This window comes from Polypterus senegalus, chromosome 11 (assembly GCF_016835505.1).
Source record: "Polypterus senegalus isolate Bchr_013 chromosome 11, ASM1683550v1, whole genome shotgun sequence".
NCBI lineage: Eukaryota > Metazoa > Chordata > Cladistia > Polypteriformes > Polypteridae > Polypterus > Polypterus senegalus.
The window spans coordinates 78,580,163-78,600,637 of NC_053164.1; the positions used below are offsets into that span (position 1 = coordinate 78,580,163).

A 20,475-nucleotide genomic window follows, 5' to 3' on the forward strand; every position below is an offset into this window, starting at 1 on the left:
AATATGTTACTCTTTAAAGCATTATAACATGACATCAACAAGAAACTTGCCAAGCATTCAAATATTTTAATAAATGCTTATCTTTTGGTTATCAGTTACAATTTATGAAATAATTTAGAATAGAATTAGAAAGCCTTGTCATTGTACTGGTACAATGAAATTGTAAAAGCTAAGGTTGTAAATGATGCAAGTACTGTACAAGAAACAATGACAAACAAATAACATAAAAAGCACAAATCCTATAACAAATAAATATCATACATAAATAAGGAGTGGAAATTATTATTCACTAAAAAAATCTACGTACATCCTGATAAAGAAAAAAAAATTGTACCACTTCTATGAGTTTTGAAAATTTTAAATTCTGATGGCCCAAGGATAAAAAACATCTGCAAATCTTTTGGTTCTTCTTTTAATTCTGTTTTACCACCTACCGGAGGGCAGTAGTATGAACAATGAGTGGCCAGGATGTGAAGGTCTTTAGTGATTTTCTTGGCTCTGCGGACGCATTGGGCACTGGAGATATCTCCCAGGGAAGGAAGAGAGCAACCAATGATTTTCTCTGCTGTGGGTAAGACCCTCTGCACTACTTTACTGTCTGCTGCTGTATATCCAGCATACTGTTGAAATACAGTTAGCTAAAACACTCTTGATGGTTGAGTGGTATAAGGTCAACAGCAGCTTCCCCCTTTGTTTCCACTCCCTGGAGAAGTCTCAGGAAATTCAGTCACCACTGGGACTTTTTGACCACTGCCAGAGTGTTCGTGTCCAGGACAGGTCCTCAGAGATGTGAGTTCCCAGGTACTTAAAGGAGATAACCACGTACCAAGTCCTCATTTATGCAGAGTGGGGTGGGTTCTGCTCTGTGCCTCCTGAAGTCAATGACTATCTCTTTAGTTTTGTAGGTGTTGAGTATGAGATTGTTCCTGGAGCACCACACTGACAGCCACTGCACTACTCGTCCCTGCATGCTTACTTATCATCACTGGTTATAAGACCAACCATGGTGGAGTCATCAGCGAACTTGATGATAACATTGCTGGAGTAATTTAGATGTACAGTCATAAGCGTACAGGGCATAGACAAGTGCGCCCAGCACACAGCCCTGAGCAGAGCTGGTGCTACGTTTGAGGGTAGAGGAGCTGTGTGGGCCAGTTGTAACAGTTTGTGGGTGACAAATAAGGACATCCTTTATCCAAGCACAGAAGGAGAGGGGAATGTTCAGGTTATGCACCTTATCGATTAGTATGCTAGTGATGATTGTATTAAATGCCGAGCTATAATCGACAAACAACATCCTTGCATAGGTCCCTGAATATTCCAGATGGCTCATCACTGTATGGAGGGCTGTAAAATAAAGTGTTTAGTCAAGAGGTGTCCTGGTATTTGGTCTATTTTATCATGGTGTGATGAATCATACACGTGTTGCATCGCTAGCTTTTTGGATAGGAGAAAGACCTTGTGGAAGACTGCTACAACCAAAATAACACCAAGGAGGTCAAACAAGAAACACACATGGAAATTTTATCAATAATATAACAACACAGAGGGATGTGTACTACAAAAGCATATTATCACTCTAAAACTTACTATATGGGTCCTGAACTCCTAGTGAGATGGATTACCTACTTGCATGCCTAAGCAAAGCGCTGTTTTTCACATCTCTTTGCTCTGTTTTTCAACTCTGGATTAGGGGCAAAGCTAACTTTAGAACTATTAGGGGCTTAGTACCCCGACCCCCCTCCCCTTCTGGCAGCTAGTCAAACATTTTTACATTTAGAGTTTACCACATTTAATGGATGGGTTGCCATATGGAGTTTTCTGGCAGTAGACCATGCATATTAGAAAGCATAACAGTGGGAAGAGGGGATGGTGTCTTGGAGACCAAGACTTGGAAGCTAGAAATCATGATATAGTCTGGAGGTAATGGTCATGATGATCAGGGAAAGAACACCTGAGATTAGGAGCTAAAGCCATAGAGCCCAAACGATGCCACTGCTCTGGACACTCTTTCTGACACCACATCAGCTTTTGACGCACCTCTTCTAAATCCAGAGTTAGTATCAACCACTACAGTCAGCTCCCAATAAGTCCAGGAGTCACTACTTTACTTTTATGATCAGGGTTGCATGCATCATGAGTTAATCATAGTTGCTCTCATAGTCTCAACCTGTACATTCTGTGATTATGAGTTGCTGCTCCCTACCAAGCTGAAGTTCCCCTAAGAACAATACATACCTTGTGTTGCCTGGGACTCTGTATGATCTATTGGGTGGGAGGTGATTTTATGTCCTACCAACCTTATGTGGTTTTACTTTCTGTGGCAGATGATCATTGATTCTGTGCTTTACACACACCTTGGGAAATATTACATAGTTTTACAAAGGCAGTATGTCTTTCTCATTTTTGGTAGTACAACTTCTTATAGCCTATTCTATGTTGCTTGCCTTCTAATATCCATGAGGAGAAGAAGTGCATTGTTACACAAATGTAACAGGTATATTCGTTTTAGGTAGTGCATCTTTTTATTGCCATTCTGGAGCATCAAGCAGAAATATACTTGTCTGGGTGAAACAATGACTTCAGAATCTTTGGCAGAATATCACTTTAATTACTGACATAAAACTTTGGATTACCAATGGAGATGCAATCCACCGGACAATTGCCATCGCTATCCCTGCAAGTTTAAACTCATTCTTTTGGAAATATATTTTACAACTTGATTCTAAGGGCAAACCCTAGAAATTAACAACTCAAAAGCCCTATTAAAGTAATTTGGAAAATGGGTAATAGTACTTTTTGACCGTTCTTTTAACGAATGTCTGCTTACTATCTTAACGGTACTTAAAATTCTAGCCTGAACACCTTAGTTAAAAACAATCTGGCTTTGTCGTCACGTCAGGTCAAAACTCGCGATTCTCCCAACTGCAGCCAAACCTTACTCAAATGTGTTTAGAGTTCAGTCCTGAAGGCGGAAAATGGACAATAAGAACGCCAGTGTTTTTGTGGCACCACCCCATTACCAGTATGATCTTGCTGTAAATCAAACTACTGTATTCAACATATGGGCCACACCCCTTTACTCGTTATTGGATGAACGCAAACCCGCCGCAGATTACCACACCCTACCCCACCCTTTTCTCAAATTACTTCGTCTCAGTTTATAATTTTCAGAAGTATGTCCTTGTAATGTCAGTTAATTCGTGAAATACACATTTCACTGTCAACGATTCCACACATACACTTATCCGACATAAATATATGTATTTAATTTCTCTGACTCCAGGACTAATGCCTTTGCTATGTTTTTTTTTTTTTAATATCTGCAAGCTATAGTCAGACAACGTTCGAAACATACGAAAAAAAAATACAACCATTCTGAACAGTATCAAAAGCTAATCTGACAATGCGCGTGCGTGTTTGCCTACTCCTGTCATTAAAATACTTAGACTGCAACACCCAGAATTCCGATCTTCAAAACCATCTTTGGCGTGGTTCATGGGTGCTGTAGTTCTATCCTAAAGCCAGTCTCTCTTTTCGACCTGATAATTCATAAGAAAAATACAAGTCCCATATATCTTTGCGCGGAAGCTGCGGTTTGTAAACTTATCTGCCCTGCAAGCTGAAACTTTTGCCAGCGAATTCTGGGTTGGTACGTTGGGTAAGGAGCATGACAGTTTTCTTATGATTTATGTAAAATAAACGTGAATTGTTTTTGATAATGTATTTGTATACTTTAAGCGAAATTACGCTGAATATGTCCACGTTGGCATGCGTGCCAGTTACGTATGTGTTTGGTTTTGAGCAGATTTTCCATTTTTCTTTTAAGAAACGTAAAAGTGCATATCTAACCTGTGAGGCTCAGATGAGAGTGAATATTAAACGTTTTTAGTTTATTATATAATTTTTAAGTGCGCGTTATTTATATAAATCAAGACGATTTTTAAGAAAAAATGTTTTCAATAAAAATGGATAGGGAATTCTAGGAGGAAACGTTAATTCGAATATTTAAAATGTGCTTTATTTTATGCGCCATCATTCGGTACCGGAAACATGTGTTAAGGTTTTATGTTATGCCCTGAAAGCAAAATAAAAAAAAATCTTCTGGGATGATATTAAAATGTGGCGGCACTTAGCCAACTGTATCTTTCCGGACTCTCAGCTTGATTCTGATTGGGTGTTCTTGATATGGAAATCTTGGTGTGGTTCTACTGTTAAAAGTTACTGCATGCCAGGCCTTTCGAGGTTCCACGTTGAGGCAGACGTTATGCTTTAGCCACCACATAAATTTACGATCGTTAGTTATTCCACATAACATACGATCGCTAGTTATTCACGCTCCTACATGACATGTGTTAAGGAAACGAAAGGCTTGTCAAATTGTTTGCGGTGAATCTGTTTTGTTACAGCAGCCAAAACAGCCTTTTTATAGAGTGCATTGTCACATGGTTATTAATAAAGGAATTTGCTACAGTTCAAGTTGGATCATGTTTTAAAGCTGATTCCCCTTACAACTGCTAAGACGTTGTGAGAGATGTATTTAATATTAATTTTGTTGCAGCACTGCTTTAGGTATTTGGATAATATAGTGTGTTTTTACCATATTTTATTTGACTGAACCATTTCATAGCGTGATACTACAAATTCATTGTTTTTGTGGCTCCTAAGTAATCCACCAATAAGAAATAAAAACAAAGGCCATGTTTCCTTTTTTTATTTAGTGCAGTAAGCACACAAACATATGAGTTCTAGCCTAGTCATGAACATCAGTGCAGGGAAACAGATAAGTGCAGCATTGTCTTGTAAAGACTTCTTCAATCACATAACTAAATGATTGTGGTTTAGAAATGTTGGATAAGGCACTGTTTGCACTTTGATCATGTGTACCACATTTTAAATTTCAAGCTCTAAAAAGCAGAGCTTTATATTGTATCAGAGGTCCTCTCACTTCATTTTGGTTAGGCTTGAGTACATACTACATATTGGACTTAATTATTTTGAAATGATCTTAATTTTATTTTATAGTGTCAATAGCATTATAATGTTTAAAACTATTAGTGTGTTAATAACATTAGAAATGTGAAAGCGGCTGCTTTTACTTGTTCACATCTTTTATTTGCCAAGTCTGTGATAAGGGTATTATTAGAAAGCTTTTGTTTTTATTTTCAATGCTTTTCAATTCAAACAATGTGCAGCACTGATTTATGCTGAGCCCCTCACATTTTGATATATTTTAGCAGAAAAACATTTATGTTGCAACATATCTAAAATTTTGTTAAAATCATTGCATGGTTTGTGTTTGAGTGTACACAAGAATCCTTGTACAATGTCCTAATGTTATAAAAAATAACATTGTGAAAAAGTTAGTCAACCTTGGCCGCTGGGCATAACTTATGTTTATGAAGTAAATGTCAAGTGGACAATAATTCATATGAAAAACCAGCATATAGTATTGTATATCGGGTTTTGAGGCAACACATACAGTTTTTAGCTTGAGATCACAATAAAGTCATTTAATTATTTAAGCAGGAACCTATCCTGGACAAAGCACCAGCCCACTGCTAGGAATATTTTTAAACAACCTCACACTCACTAATAACAGACAACGTTTCGTTTTTGGAGTAATAGGTTTTAGATGCAAGGTAGCCTGTTAAAAATAATTTATTGTAAATAATTATAAGTTATGAACAAGTAGTTATAATAGAAAGGTGCTGATAAATAAAGAACATTTATGTAATTGTACGTTGTGCAGAATTGGTGCATCAGAACAGGAAGAAAACTAATTACTGTATCAATAATAGAATGATTAACTATTGAAGAACATCTGCTCATTGTAGTGTGCACAAAGCCAAACTGTTTCCAGTTAATTCCCTGCCTCTGTCTCCCTTTGTAGCCTAGAGAAAGTCATTTACTCTTTGTACAGACTGCTAATGAGATTTTAAAGTGTAAATTTTTTAAGACTTGTATAAAGTTTAATTTTTATCACTTTAATTAAGGTGAGCCCATTTACCTTTGGGACTATGCACTGGAGGTTTTTAGCTGCATTACTGTGGTACTGCACTTTACTCACTTTTTTTTTCTTTTGCCATCTTGAAATTCTTTTTGTGACAAAATTAAAGGATATTGGATACGGTATTGTGATATATTAGAATTTTTTCCCATTTATATCTCATTTTTAGTCTTTTTTTTTATTAGTGCAGTCTACTTGCAGTTCCTAACTCGACAGTTTATAATTCACGTTCATGCCACTTTTACATATGTTTCACTAGTGACATTTATCTGTGCTGTCATGGTAGCCTAGTTACTAGAAAATGCCATGTAGTATTGTGTCAGACCTATGGGAGATTTTCAGAGGTGTATCCCAAAGCCCAAAATTCATTTTCCATTTGTATTGGATCATTTTTGAGTAGCCAGTTAACCCAAGTTGAATGTCTTTGGGATGTAGGAAGGAAAACCATAGTAGTCTGAGAAAAATAGTTACAGACATGAGGAAAATGTGCATACTCCAAGCAGGCAATGCTTCTGCTCCAAATTGGAATCCACAACTCTTATCAGTGGCATTAAGAACTCAGTCATGATTTTTTTTTTTGTCAATTCTCCTCCAATTTGATTTGCCTTTCAGCAAAATATAATTGGAAGACCTTTTAGAAATTTTTTTTTCTTTCTGTAGAAAGGAAATTTATCAACACAACATTTTCCTTAGTATAATTTGTTTCCATATAACTTTATATGTACCTTATGTAGGGCTGGGCGATATATCAAAAATTTATCGTTACCGAAATTTATGACTCTCATCGACGTCATTTTGCCCATGTCGGTAAATTCGGTATTTTAAAAAAAAAGAAAAGGCATGTGCAGGTTGGCGATGTTCATGTCCCTTTAAGACGCTGTGCTACGTTACAGACTTGACGGGGTGGAGTCACATGACTCTACTACCTGTAACAAGACGAGACACGGGTGAACAAATGGAGGACGATTTAAATGTTGAAGCAGCAGCGACGAAGGTAGAGCTGGTGGAGGAGGAAGAGGAGACGCTTGTTAACAAAAAAAATGCATCATCAATCGTTTGGCAACATTTTGGATTTAACAAGGATGATATTGATCAAAAAATTGTTAAATGTAAACTCTGCAAAAGACTGTTGCGTCAAGTCAAGGTAACACAACCAACCTCTTCCACCACCTGCAGCACAACCATGTGATTCAATTCGAAGACATAAAAAGCTCAAAGCGAGAAGAGATTAGGAGGACCAGCAAAACGCCTTCCTCCACCAGGCAGCGGTCAATAACCGAAGCATTTGCTAGTACTCAACTATATGAGCGAACTTCAAAAAGATGGCAAGAAATCACAAATGCTATAGGCTACCACATAGCAAAAGACATGGCTCCTATTGCTACAGTGGAACGCAACGGGTTCAGACACTTCATGAAAATAATTGACAAGAGATACTAACTCCCATCACGAAAATATTTTTCAAAACTATCATTCCCAGCATGTACAGCACAGAGAGGAAAAAGGTTGCTGCTGAATTGAGATACGTTAAGCACGTTGCAGCCACATCCGATCTCTGGTCCAGCCGCACAATGGAGCCGTATATTAGTCTCACAGTTCATTACATCGACAACAAATGGGAGCTGCGTACCAGAGTGCTCGAGACGGCCTATTTTCCATCTGATCACACGGGGGAGATGGTTGGACAGGGGTTGAGAGCGATGCTGTCTGCATGGGACATCAGTGAAGAGGACCTTGTTGCTATAACAACTGACAATGGCCCAAATATTGTGAAAGCTGTCAAGCTCAATAAATGGACACGGGTGCAATGTTTTGGGCACAGGCTGCACCTGGCAGTCGGTAAGTGTGTACATCTTAATATATTTGGGTGGTGACATCTGGTGTGTTTTAAAGTGACTTTAATTCTGTGTGTCATATTCAAAATTGAAAGTATTAATGTTTGAATAATGTTTATATAGGCATAAAAATACTTAAGACTGCTGAGCAGCAGTGTATCCAGAAAGTTTTTACAGAAGACTTATTGTGAGCCAGTGTTGATCATGTTGTGCTGTGAAATGTAGCAAAATACATGATTTTTAAAATGTTTTATTACTGTGCCAACCCTTTTAATTTTGTAAATATGGTCTGAGAGGTCTTATTTAATTCTTACTTTATTTTGCTTGCTTTATTTGAGAATTAGACCATGAATTGGGGTGATGTTGGGTGTGAAGATTTGGATAGATATGCTACCTCAAGGCCTTAGCAGAGATAGGCCTTTGTCCATGATGGCATTACATTTGCACAATCATTGTTTACTTTGTGAATAGCCAATGTGAAACATATTTATTATTAAACTATTTTGTTTACAAGGGATACACATTTTTTAGAGAGCATGGTTACATATTGTATCCTACACTTTTTATTTTGTTCAGTTAATAAATCTTAACCACTAAAAGTACTTACTACTATTGTCTTCATTTATTTTCAGTGACATTTTACAGTCCTTTAAAGTGGTAATAATATAATTGCAATGAATAGGTCTAGGGGGAATAATATTATCAAAATAACTGGAGGAACTATGCTGCCTGCCACAGCCCCATCAAATGAAAAAAAAAAAAGTTTGTTTTTTTGGCACTTGGGGTGGTTATCGTCCATTTATCGTTATCGAGGTTAACTGCTCAATTTATCGTGATATTGATTTTAGGCCATATCGCCCATGTTTAACCTTATGTAACATATAGGCTGATATTTTATTGATATTAAATTGCTGTCCCTGTTTTAACTCATCAACATTTATTTTTATTTAAATATGTTGACTGTAGTAAAAATGGCTGCATACTTGGAACTCCTGTGTTTTGCTAAAAAGACAATGACCAGGCAGCCATGTGATGGGATAATTTTTTCCAGACAGCCTGGCAGGCAACGAGGAGACACAGGGTAGCTTTCCATAAACTGTATAGTGTGGCATTGATATTTACTCCAGGCAATGTGTAAGGCTTAGTGAATTAACAAGCAAATTTACAGCATTCATACATTTAAAGGAAGGAATAATATGCAACAATGCAGCAGAATTATAATGTACTGTAATTGGTAATATCATATTTGCCAAAACAAATTTATACTTGTGTGCTCCCCATTCCACCATGAACTGGATTATATGTTATCTTACTTAGTGCATATACTTCAATATATATCTGTTACTTCAGTGTATATCTTGATATAGGAATCAGCAGATGAATGCAATATATATTGCGCAACAAATTAAAGAAATATTTCTGTATCTAATTTTGAATCTACTGTTATTAAGCATCTTTCCACTTATGAGCCCAGTGTTTTTAACAGTGATAACCAATTTACTGTTGCTAAAAGACATACAGCATATGCACAGAACATAACTTTCAAACCTTATTAGAGCAACATAATCCTATACAAATCAATATATACTGGATGATCTATATTTTGTTCTATGTCGGTGAAGGTTTTTGATGAATACAAGGTAGCTGGAAAGGGGGTTGATTTGTAATGTGTAATCATAATTTAACATCTTATTAAAGAAAGAAACATCCTCTAACAGGACAATTCAGTAATCAAGCAGGTGTTCATTGTATCTTTTAATTATTCCTCGGCAAAATGCCTTGGAGGGAGGATTCTAGAAAAGCAGTCAGTTACAGCATTGTCAGAATGGTCAGAGAAATAAAGGATAGTGGTTCATTTTATAAACTGTTGAATTTACATACAGTGTCAATCAATGCATACATTTTACTCTGGTTGGTTCATTGGTTTACACCCAAATGATTTAAATACAATACAAATCTATTATATTCTGGATCTTCTTCTTATACCTTTTGAGTTGCGCCACCACCCTTGAAATTTCTGTGCATATAACAATTGTCCATTCTCGTTTATAGGACATCTGCTGATTTTTTAATCATCTCTTAGTCATCCTTTAGTACTTTTTGTATATTACATCAACCTTTCTTCTGATACATTATTTACTTGACCATCTCTGTACTTTTCCTCAACCAATTCTTATATTTCAGTGTACATTTTGTTGTTCACTTGACCTTTATCTGGTTTCCTGGTGTGCCTTAACAGGTTTCTGACATTTATTAAGCCTTTATGCTATTTCTTAAAGATGAATGCCATGTTACCCAAAAATTATTCTTCCACAAATGGCACATCCACTTCAAGGCAGACCAAGTGCCATGACAGCAGAGCAGGCAGATAACATGGCAAAGGCTAAGTACTATTCATATTCAATCAAATCAGTTTCTGAAAAACAATGTGGACAATGGACTGAGTAGCAAATCTAATGAGAATGTTACTGTTAAAATAATTTTTATGCACAAATAATAATGTCAGTCTTGCTAGTTCATTAATTTTGCATAGCAGGTAAGTATATAGGGTGGTCCAGATTAATTATGCTTTTGTCATTATGCTATAACTTACTAAGTTTATTACATAGAAAATTACCCAAAAAATCCCGGACCATCGAGAAGTGTGCAAACTGACGACATGAAGAATTGTCTTTGCGCCGAACTGGAATCGTCCCCGCATAAATCAAAGTCATCCAGACGATCTGCATAATTAGATCTGGACCACCCTGTAGAGCCATGTTTATTCTTCAATAGCTTATCTGCTTAATCCAGTTTTAAGGTTGCTGGGGCCAGAGCCTTTATTACCACAGTGAATGCAAGGTAGGAACATATTCCTGAACTAACACATGCAATTTTATTTATTTTAACTTTTTATTATACAGTAACTTCTAAATGGCACACTGTCACTGCTACCATAAAGCAGGCTTATGGTACAGTACAGTTTGTACTTTCTAATCTCCACGAGTCCAGATGGACTTTTCTGGAGTTCTTCAGTTTCTGTGAGTCAAAAATCTGAATTATAGATTAAATGGCAAGTCTGAGTTGGCGAAGTGAGGGTTGTGCATGTATTTGTGTTTTGTGCCCAGCTCTACTGAGATGGGCTTCTGGTTTTGCTCCCCACCACAGTAAAAAGGAAATAGTAGAAAGCAGACAAATGGATTAGCCTCTTTTTCTTAGCGTTCGAACTGAGCGTCACTCGGACTGTAAAGACAGTGCTAAAAGCGTTGGCCTCGAGCGTCACTTGGGCAGGTGTATAGATGCATCTCACGTGAGCGTTAGACCCGAGGATAACTGTTCGGGAAATGTTCTAGGTGTGTTTTGCGTAGGCGCCTCATAATGGCATCTCGGAAGAAACAAATTTTCAGCAATCCAGGTGTTGCACGCTTTTGACAGTGATACAAGCTGTGATGACCAAGTGAATCTGTCTTCAGGCAGTGAAACTGGACAGTGAAATTGAAAGTAATTCTGATGAATCTGAAAGTGACACTTGTGTCAGCTGCACATGAGTTCAGTGTGCTTTTCAAAAGCTCATTAGTCTGGAAAGAAAATCCACAAGGAGTCACGCTTCTACTGTCTTGACTGTTACATTTGATTGTGTATTTCTCTATGCTTCAAGATATTCCACACAAACAACACATTTTGGCAGTATATAAGGTATTAGCATTATTTTTATTATTATTATTATTCATTATTATTATTGGTATCTTTATTATACTTTGTACACTTCTGACTATGTACTTTTAGTGTTTTGTATATTTTACAGTAGAAAGATCAGATTTAATAAATATGTCATTTTTTGAGCCAAAAAATGCAATGCTTTTTACATGTTTTTTTGAGAAAAAATATAACTGTAAGGAGGCCACAAATATATTCCTATGTTTTCTGTCTGACATTCACTAATTTCAGTCTGCAGATATGAGAACTGCTTGGACTTGGCTCTGTGTATGAGATGTACCTCCTAAAGGAGGAGATACACACTTTTTCTCATTTAGGAGCATGCTTATGGAGCTAGTGGAATTTGAGAGAAAAACTTGTGTAAGCAGTTCTAAACTGAGCAGCATATGCTGTTGAAGGCTAATAAAAGTTCATTATTTGTTTGGTATCAGATTGAGCCTTCATAAAATTACACCAATTAGAACAATTAGAACAATCTAGACGAGAACAGGCCATTCAGCCCAACAAAGCTCGCCAGTCCTATCCACTTGCTTCCTCCAAGAAAACATCAAGTCGTGTTTTGAAAGTCCCTAACGTCTTACTGTCTACCACACTACTTGGTAACTTATTCCAAGTGTCTATCGTTCTTTGTGTAAAGAAAAACTTCCTAATGTTTGTGCGAAATTTACCCTTAACAAGTTTCCAACTGTGTCCCCGTGTTCTTGATGAGCTCATTTTAAAATACAAGTCTCGATCCACTGTACTAATTCCCTTCATAATTTTAAACACTTCAATCATGTCACCTCTTAATCTTCTTTTGCTTAAACTGTAAAGGCCCAGCTCTTTTAATCTTTCCTCATAATTCAACCCCTGTAGACCTGGAATCAGCCTAGTCGCTCTTCTCTGGACCTTTTCTAGTGCTGCTATGTCCTTTTTGTAGCCTGGAGACCAAAACTGCACACAGTACTCAAGATGAGGCCTCACCAGTGCATTATAAAGGTTGAGCATAACCTCCTTGGACTTGTACTCCACAGATCGTGCTATATAACCTAACATTCTGTTAGCCTTCTTAATGGCTTCTGAACACTGTTTGGAAGTTGATAGCTTGGAGTCCACTATGACTCCTAAATCCTTCTCATAAGGTGTACTCTCGATTTTTCACCCATTGTGTATTCAAACCTAATATTTTTACTTCCTATGTGTAATACTTTACATTTACTGACATTAAATTTCATCTGCCACAAATCTGCCCAAGCCTGTATGCTATCCAAGTCCTTCTGTAATGATATAACGGATTCCAAATTATCTGCTAATCCACCTATCTTGGTATCATCTGCAAACTTAACCAGCTTGTTACTTATATTCCTATCTAAATCATTTATATATATTAAAAATAGCAGCGCCCTAGCACTGACCCCTGTGGAACACCACTCTTAACATCAGCCAGTTCTGATGAGGTTCCTCGCACCATCACCCTCTGCTTCCTGTGTCTGAGCCAATTCTGCACCCATCTAAAAACATCACCCTGAATTCCCACTTCTTTTAACTTGATGCCCAACCTCTCATGTGGCACCTTATCAAATGCTTTCTGAAAGTCCAGATAAATAATATCATAAGCTCCACTTTGATCGTATCCTTTTGTTGCCTCCTCATAGAATTCCAACATGTTAGTAAAACACGACCTCCCCTTCTGAACCCATGCTGACTGTTCAGAATAACTCCTGTCCTTGTCATGTGTTGCTCAATCTTATCCTTAATAATTCCTTCCATTAATTTTCCTGTGATGCTTGTTGCTTACTGGCCTATAGTTGCTTGGATCTGCCCTGTCACCCTTTTTATATAATGGGATGATATTTGCCATTTTCCAGTCCTTTGGAATCTCTCCAGTGCACAGTGACTTCCTAAAAATATGTCAAGGGTTTATATATGTACTCACTAGTCTCCTTAAGAACACGAGGATAAATATTATCTGGGCCTGGTGATTTGTTTGATTTCATCTTATTTAATCTGAGCAGCACTTCTCCCTCTACAATTTCCAAATCCCTCAGTACCTCCTTAGTAGTTGTGTTTACCTCTGGCAGGTTATCCACTTGCTCACTTGTAAACACCTCAGAAAAATGTAAGTTTAGGGCATCTGCTATTTCATTGTCTGTATCTTTTAATTCCCTTTACTATTCCTGATGAACTTGACCTCCTCCTTAACTGTTCTTTTACTACTAAAATACTGAAAGAATCTCTTGGGGTCTTCTTTAGCCTTATCTGCTATATTCCTCTCCAACTGTCTTTTAGCCTCTCTGATATCCTTCTTAATGGTTGCCCTCATGTTCTCATACGCTACGGTTCTCTTTGCAGTCATTAGTCTTATATGCCTTATACAGCAGTTTTTCCTTTGCAACTTCTTTTTAAATCTTTATTAATCCATCGTGGAGATTTTTTTAGTTTCCTATTACTTCCAAATTTAGGTATGTATCTGTCCTGCATTACATGTAAAACATTTTTAAACCTGTTCCACTGCTCCTCGACTGTCTCCACATTTAAAAGCTTATCCCAGTCTATCCTACTTAGACTTTGTCGCATCTGCTCAAAATTAGCCCTACTAAAGTTCAACTTAACAATTTTAGTCTTTGCATCTGTACTCTTACAAAATACTGAGAATTGTATTACATTATGGTCACTTGACCCTAGTGGTTCAATCACCTCTACACCCTCAATTCTATCCTGATTATTACAGAATACTAAATCCAGATAGGCTTCACCCCTTGTTGGTGCTTTAACATGCTGTGTTAAAAAACAGTCGCCGATTACTTCTAAAAACTCCTGCTCTTGTGCTCCTCCATCTGTAAGGTTATCCCAGTTAATATTTGGATAATTAAAGTCCCCCATGACTATAATATCCCCCTGTAAACTTGCCTTTTTGATATTACTAAAAAGATGTGTGTTGAAATTACTGTCTGAATTGGGTGGTCTATAACACACTCCTAAAATGAGACCTTTTTCCCTAATATTTTCCAGGCGAAGCCACATGTCCTCACTAAGATGGGGCTCATCATCCAACTGAAGATGACTTACATTTAATTCCTGTTTGGCATAAACAGCAACCCCACCTCCTTTTCTGTTCTGTCTATCCTTCCTAAAAAATGTGTATCCCTCTATGTTACACTCATCCCCATCTTTGTTATTTAGCCAGGTTTCCGTTATTGCTATACCAGTCTACTGATTACTCACCTAGAAGCCATTTATGAACAATATGCTGTTTTTTTTTTCTTTTAATTTGACATGAGTCTGAAGATACTAATATAGAAAATCTTTTTTATCTTATCTTGATTTCCTTTGTTATTCTTTTGCCATGGCAATTGTGCCACCCACATCCTGTGGTTTACTGATGATGTTAGTCTTGCCAGTACATGAATTCTGCAGGGCAGATATGTATATAGCCACATTTTCCAGAAATCCCCGGGGGTACTATTTTTAGTCAAAAATTTATGGAGCCTCTGAAACAGAATACATATTTTGACAGTGCAGTCTAAGTCTGTAACTAATAGTGCACTACCTACTGTTGGTGTCAACCCACTACAATCACCTTTTTTGATGGTGGCACAAAAATTTAAATCTGGAAAAGCAAAAAGGTGACTAACACACTGATGAAGGAGGACCTAGCATGTAGTCTTCTGTACTATGTTTTCCGTAATAACAGAAACTATACAATAATTATGCACTTCTACACCTTCCAATGAGATATTTATATTCTCACAAAATACTTGGGGTTGGGCAGGTTAAACCTGAATTATTCCTTCCTTACAATTATCCTGTTGTGCTCCATTTCTACAATATGTATATAAATAAGTTTGGGAGGTATTTAATAGAAAGGTATTGTACTTTGTTAAATGACGTTAAATATGTATGAAGTATAAGGTAAATTATGGCAAGAGATAAGAATTTGAAAAATCAATTGGTATACTAGTTTGACCTTGCCCATGCTAAAACATCTGTACTAAGCGTATTGAATTGCAATCTGATTAAAACTAAACATATGCCATCAGCAGGCAATATATTTGCAAAATAAGTATGCATTTTTCAGTTATTACTATCTGTTGTCTATAGAACAGAGAGACAGCAATTAACATCTGGGCAGCAACATTCAATGTCAATAATGGCGCTTGGCAATGACTTTTCAAGGTAAATCCACATCCCTGTCTCTGAAATGAGTGAGATGTGTGGCGTACTGAAACACAAGACCTCCTCTCCTTTTGAAATGGCTGAATCTCACAGCAATGTTTGCCTCTTGCCCTACTTAAAATTAAATAGATACTCTGTTTTGCAGTATGTGTGTAATAGTAACATGCAACTCAATACTCAGTAATATTTTTGACCTGAAAATGGATCTTTTCTGCAAGTTTTGAGGCTTTTTTTACATTGGGACTCTTGTACCCATTAGCTCCATTATAAACCACAAGAACAGCTTAGTTATTTTTTAGAATGTATGAAATATGCTTTAATTTAGAGTGCAATTTCATATGTCAAATTAATATATGCCATGATTGTAAAGAAAAACATGATTTGAAAAATACCCAACTTATTTTAATTTGCTGTAGAATTCATAACTAAAGTATCATTTATTAAAAAAATAAAAGTAAGTTTTCCTCCACCACCTCACAGTTGTACTCTATGGGGTACCAGAGCAAATGTGAAATGAAACCCTTAAAACTTACATTACTTACTTACTTGCTTTCTTACTTAAATACATCCATTTAGAAGCAGTAAAAGTTCAGATTTCAGAAAACATGCCTTTCATGCACAACAAAGCATAGATAAAAGTAATTAGTTTATATCTCAGGAAAGGATGTGTACACGCTTCATTAACAACAAGCAGTATGATATATGGCATAGTTCAAATTGGAAGTGCTGAAAGTAATGTGTGTGTCTTCAGAAAAGTAGGAGAACATGCCTTTTATTTGGTATGCTGAATTAATCTAAGGGGAAATTGTTTATCTGATATTTTTCAAAAAATGCCTGAGATGTGAAAATAAAATGGAAAGAATAACTACCTGTGGTTTCCATTGACCTCCTTGTAGTTGCACTTAGATATACGTTGTCAAACTGAAGATTTTTGAAGAGCCGAAACATCTATGTGCAGATTCCAATCTTTCACATGACACTTTTTTTCATAACCACTAAGTAGTGTACTGCTGCAGTTAACAAAATCGATAAACGTATTGTAACTGTAAGCCTTCTATTCTCTCCTTCTGGCTTTGAATGTTTCTTTTGGTTTAAATTACAAAAATGTGTATGTTTCTTTTGGTTTAAATTACAAAAATGTGGCAACCTTCATGATTAATGATAACTGGATTAGGGTGTTCATCAGTAACACAAATGGAAGCCCAGCACCACCAAGAGTCCTTGTCTTATCTTTTTCTGCTGAGATAGCAGTAAGTCAAACTATCTACAGCAAAGGCATTCATGCTAGAGTCTGCAAGAGTGGAATAGTCATCTTTGCATTCTTTAATTGCATTCTTTAATTGTTTCTATCTCTCTCGTCCCCATGTTTACAGTTAGATACATTGTTCAAGTTTCCACTGCTTTGCCAAGCTAATCTGTTCCTAAAAACCCCTTCCATTTATTTAAATAGGGAAAAAATGGAGATAGGTTAATTTTAAAATAAATTACTGTAGCGAACCCCAATAAGACTGTTTTCCTGTCATTTAATGCTGTTTAATAAGGGTGTTTCCTTATGCTTTACTGCTTCTCACATACAAAGGAATGACCTTTCAATCATTCTTGGGCTTTTCCACCCGTTTTATAAACTTTTTGGAGCAGTGATGCTCAATTTATGCCAGAAGACATGACAGCAACACACATTACAAGTTGACTGAGCCACAAAATGTGAGTGCAGCATTAGCTGTGAGAATGCCTGAGACTCTGATTGTGCTTCACCAACATCCAGCTCTGCTCCAGATGCCCCCACCGATGTCTGTTCCGGTTACTGCATTGAGGTTTACTTGGAATGACTATAAAGATGAGTAGGGGTGCATGTCCTCGGAGTGGTTTCCCAGAGTTGGACTTCATGTACAGTATATGAAAATTCAGCTTTGTTGAATTTTGTAAAATGAAAAACTGCATAAAAAACTTTCTTCATATACTGTACCCTGATATTCATAAAACCAGTGTTTGTAATTCTGTGAAGCCTGTACTTTACCAAATGTCTTTAAATAGCCTGAGATTTTGTACTACCTTACAAACTGTACTTTCTACAAGTGTCAGCCCTGTGGCAAATTGACACATTACTAATAAACAAAGTAAAATTATAATTGGCATGTTAGTATTTAAATTTGGCTACCATGAGAAAAAATATGATTAGTTTCTGTCATGAAAAAAGCACTAATAGAGTGTTGTTTCTATTTTTGTGGCAAATTTTAGACCTCAGTGTTGTTCTGTTTTGTAGATCCACAACTGGGGGAAAAAATACCATGAAAGAATTTCTAAAGCTAGTCTGAACATGTATTCAGTGAATGAACAGGATGACAGTATCCAGTATACTACACAATTTAACCTTACTGTTTTTTTGTTTTTTATAATATTTTAACAGTAAGAGAATGGCTATGAATGCCAAGTATATTAAAGCTACACATGCAATAAAAGTTAGTCTAATTTTCAGATTGCCTTAAATTGGGTAGAATAACCTTGACTTAGAAGGCAGGTGAATTAATATAGTTAGACCTACACAGAATTCAGAACTGCGTAGAAATGTGGCATATGAGGTTCATTATTATCAAATGCAAATTAAAAATACAGTAGTTGGGAAGGAGATTAAGCAACTCTTTGCCATTTAAGGTTAGTTTGTATTTTTTTTTTAAGTTTTATTGAGTTTAAATGCCAAAGCTCTGCATGGAAAACATGATTAAATGAAAAATACAATAACTACAACTTTCCAGGAAGAAAACAAAAAAATTCAAATGCTTTAAATCATAATCAACATTAAAACCTCTACCCCTACTCAAGCCATATAGCTATGTAAACAAAAGGCCCATTATAAAATAGTTTGAAATATACATATATACACTGAAAGGTAAATGAAACAGAGGCAGAGCCCTTGCAAACTCATTTTAGAAAACATTGAGTTCTTATCAAATTCTAGAGAAGCGTTGCAGTGTTCTTTGTAAAGAATTATTTTTGTAGTTTTATATTATATAAATCAACTAAGGTTTCTATTAACTGATGGGAAGGAAATTTTGGTTCATTATTGTAATAAGTAGAAAAAAAATACTAGTCTGTACTAATCTTCCTCCTTCTATATTCATCCTCAGTGCTGACGACAGAGAGGGCAAAGATGCACCCCACGCCAGTCCAGATTGTGAATGTACATAAAGAAGACCACACCTTTGAATTGGACATAGAGGCCCTGGAGAGTGTCCTGCTTCAGGATGGTGTCCGAGACCTTGATGTAGTTGTGGTCTCTGTTGCCGGTGCTTTCCGTAAGGGCAAGTCTTTCCTGCTAGATTTTATGCTACGCTACATGTCTAGAAAGGCAAGTGATTCATTTTTAATCAAATGTTATGTTAAAATTTTAATTTCTACCATGAAACAACAAAACTCAAGTGTGAATAGTTTAAAAATCACCATTAGCAGGAATGCAAATAAATTATGCACTTAACACTTTTTTTAAAAAGTTTTTTCAATTATTGTTGAATTCAATAAACCTTTTTACTTAAATATACATTTGTAGTAATATTACTTTCTTTTTAATTAACTGCAGTTTTTAAGTACAGTTGTTTTACAGTTTACATACTGTTTTTATTTATACCAAGTAATTATAGTAACCAAAAGGTGGCACAAATATAAAAAAATTTCAAGGCCATTATATATATATTTTTTTATATCACACATCAGATGAAGTGACATTTTTAACATTTGAAACTGGAGATTCTGTGTGCTTTGTGCTTCTATCCCCCTTAGTTTCATCTTACTTTAGCAAAGCTAGACTGTTTGAACCCTCAGAGATTTCTGGCTCAGATAGTGAAATAACTTGTAGCCAGGAGCTTTTGTGAGTTGTATTTAGAAGTCATTTGATGCACTTGTCTTTTGATCCTACCTCTTGAATGGATCTATTTAGAATGTGGAAAAATACCTTGAGAATAAATAGTGCACTACCTGAGATATCAAAACATTCTAATAGTTCTTATTTTTTTTAAAGGTTTGTGCTAAGGTAGGTGATTTTTACAGAACAGGGCTATGTCTTGCACTATATAAGGATAAAAGAGAAGTTGTTTGTCTAACCATTCCTCAAAAGAGGTTTTAAAAAAAAAAAAACTTGTTAAAGAGTGATGTTAAGTATTTGGTCAAATCTGTAGCAATAGAGAATGTGCCTTCATGGTTAATTTTGTAGGATTAGTCTGTTAAGGGCAGTCACTTGCCAAGGAATTGTTAGAAATTTGTCAGTATGATATACAGAATGCCCCAACAGCAATGGGGCTTCTTGAGGTCTTATTATTTGTGGATGCAGAAAAAGCCTTTGGCAGAGACAAATGGAATTATACTTTCACTTTATTATACCAATTTCCAGATTTCAACCAGTATATATGCATGAATTTGACTGTTCTACTTCAGCCATCAATCTTTAGTTTATATAAACAGTATAAATTCTGACTGTCTCACTTTAGAACATGGAGCCATACAGGGTTTTCCATTATTACCACTTTTACTTGCTATTGAGCCATTTGCAGACTGTTTCTATAAACAGCCAAAGATTCAGCAAATTATAAGTGAACGACTTAAGCAAAAAGGTTTTTCTTAGTGCCAGTGATATAGTATTTTACATTCCTAATTCCATACACATCACTTCATGTTTGTTAAAAGAGTTCCAAGAATACCTTAAATAAAAGCATATTATTTCCTGTAAATAGTCTTCCATGTCATCTTAAATGTTACCAGTACTCTTTTCTCAAATCGCATACTTATTAA

At 36.1% G+C, this 20,475-nt stretch overlaps 1 protein-coding gene across 2 annotated transcripts in view; it reads left to right on the forward strand.

Moving 5' to 3' along the window:
• atl3 (atlastin 3) overlaps window positions 1-20,475 on the forward strand; it is an 86,713-nt gene that overhangs the window by 8,634 nt on the left and 57,604 nt on the right. The window contains exons 1-2 of one of the 2 annotated variants that reach the window (XM_039769108.1): window positions 3,561-3,661; window positions 18,822-19,042. In XM_039769108.1, coding sequence (XP_039625042.1) covers window positions 18,845-19,042 — 198 coding nt within the window. In that variant the 5' untranslated portion in view covers window positions 3,561-3,661; window positions 18,822-18,844. Of the gene's footprint in view, window positions 1-3,560; window positions 3,662-18,821; window positions 19,043-20,475 lie in introns of those variants that run through there. The other variant, XM_039769109.1, reaches the window with a different exon arrangement.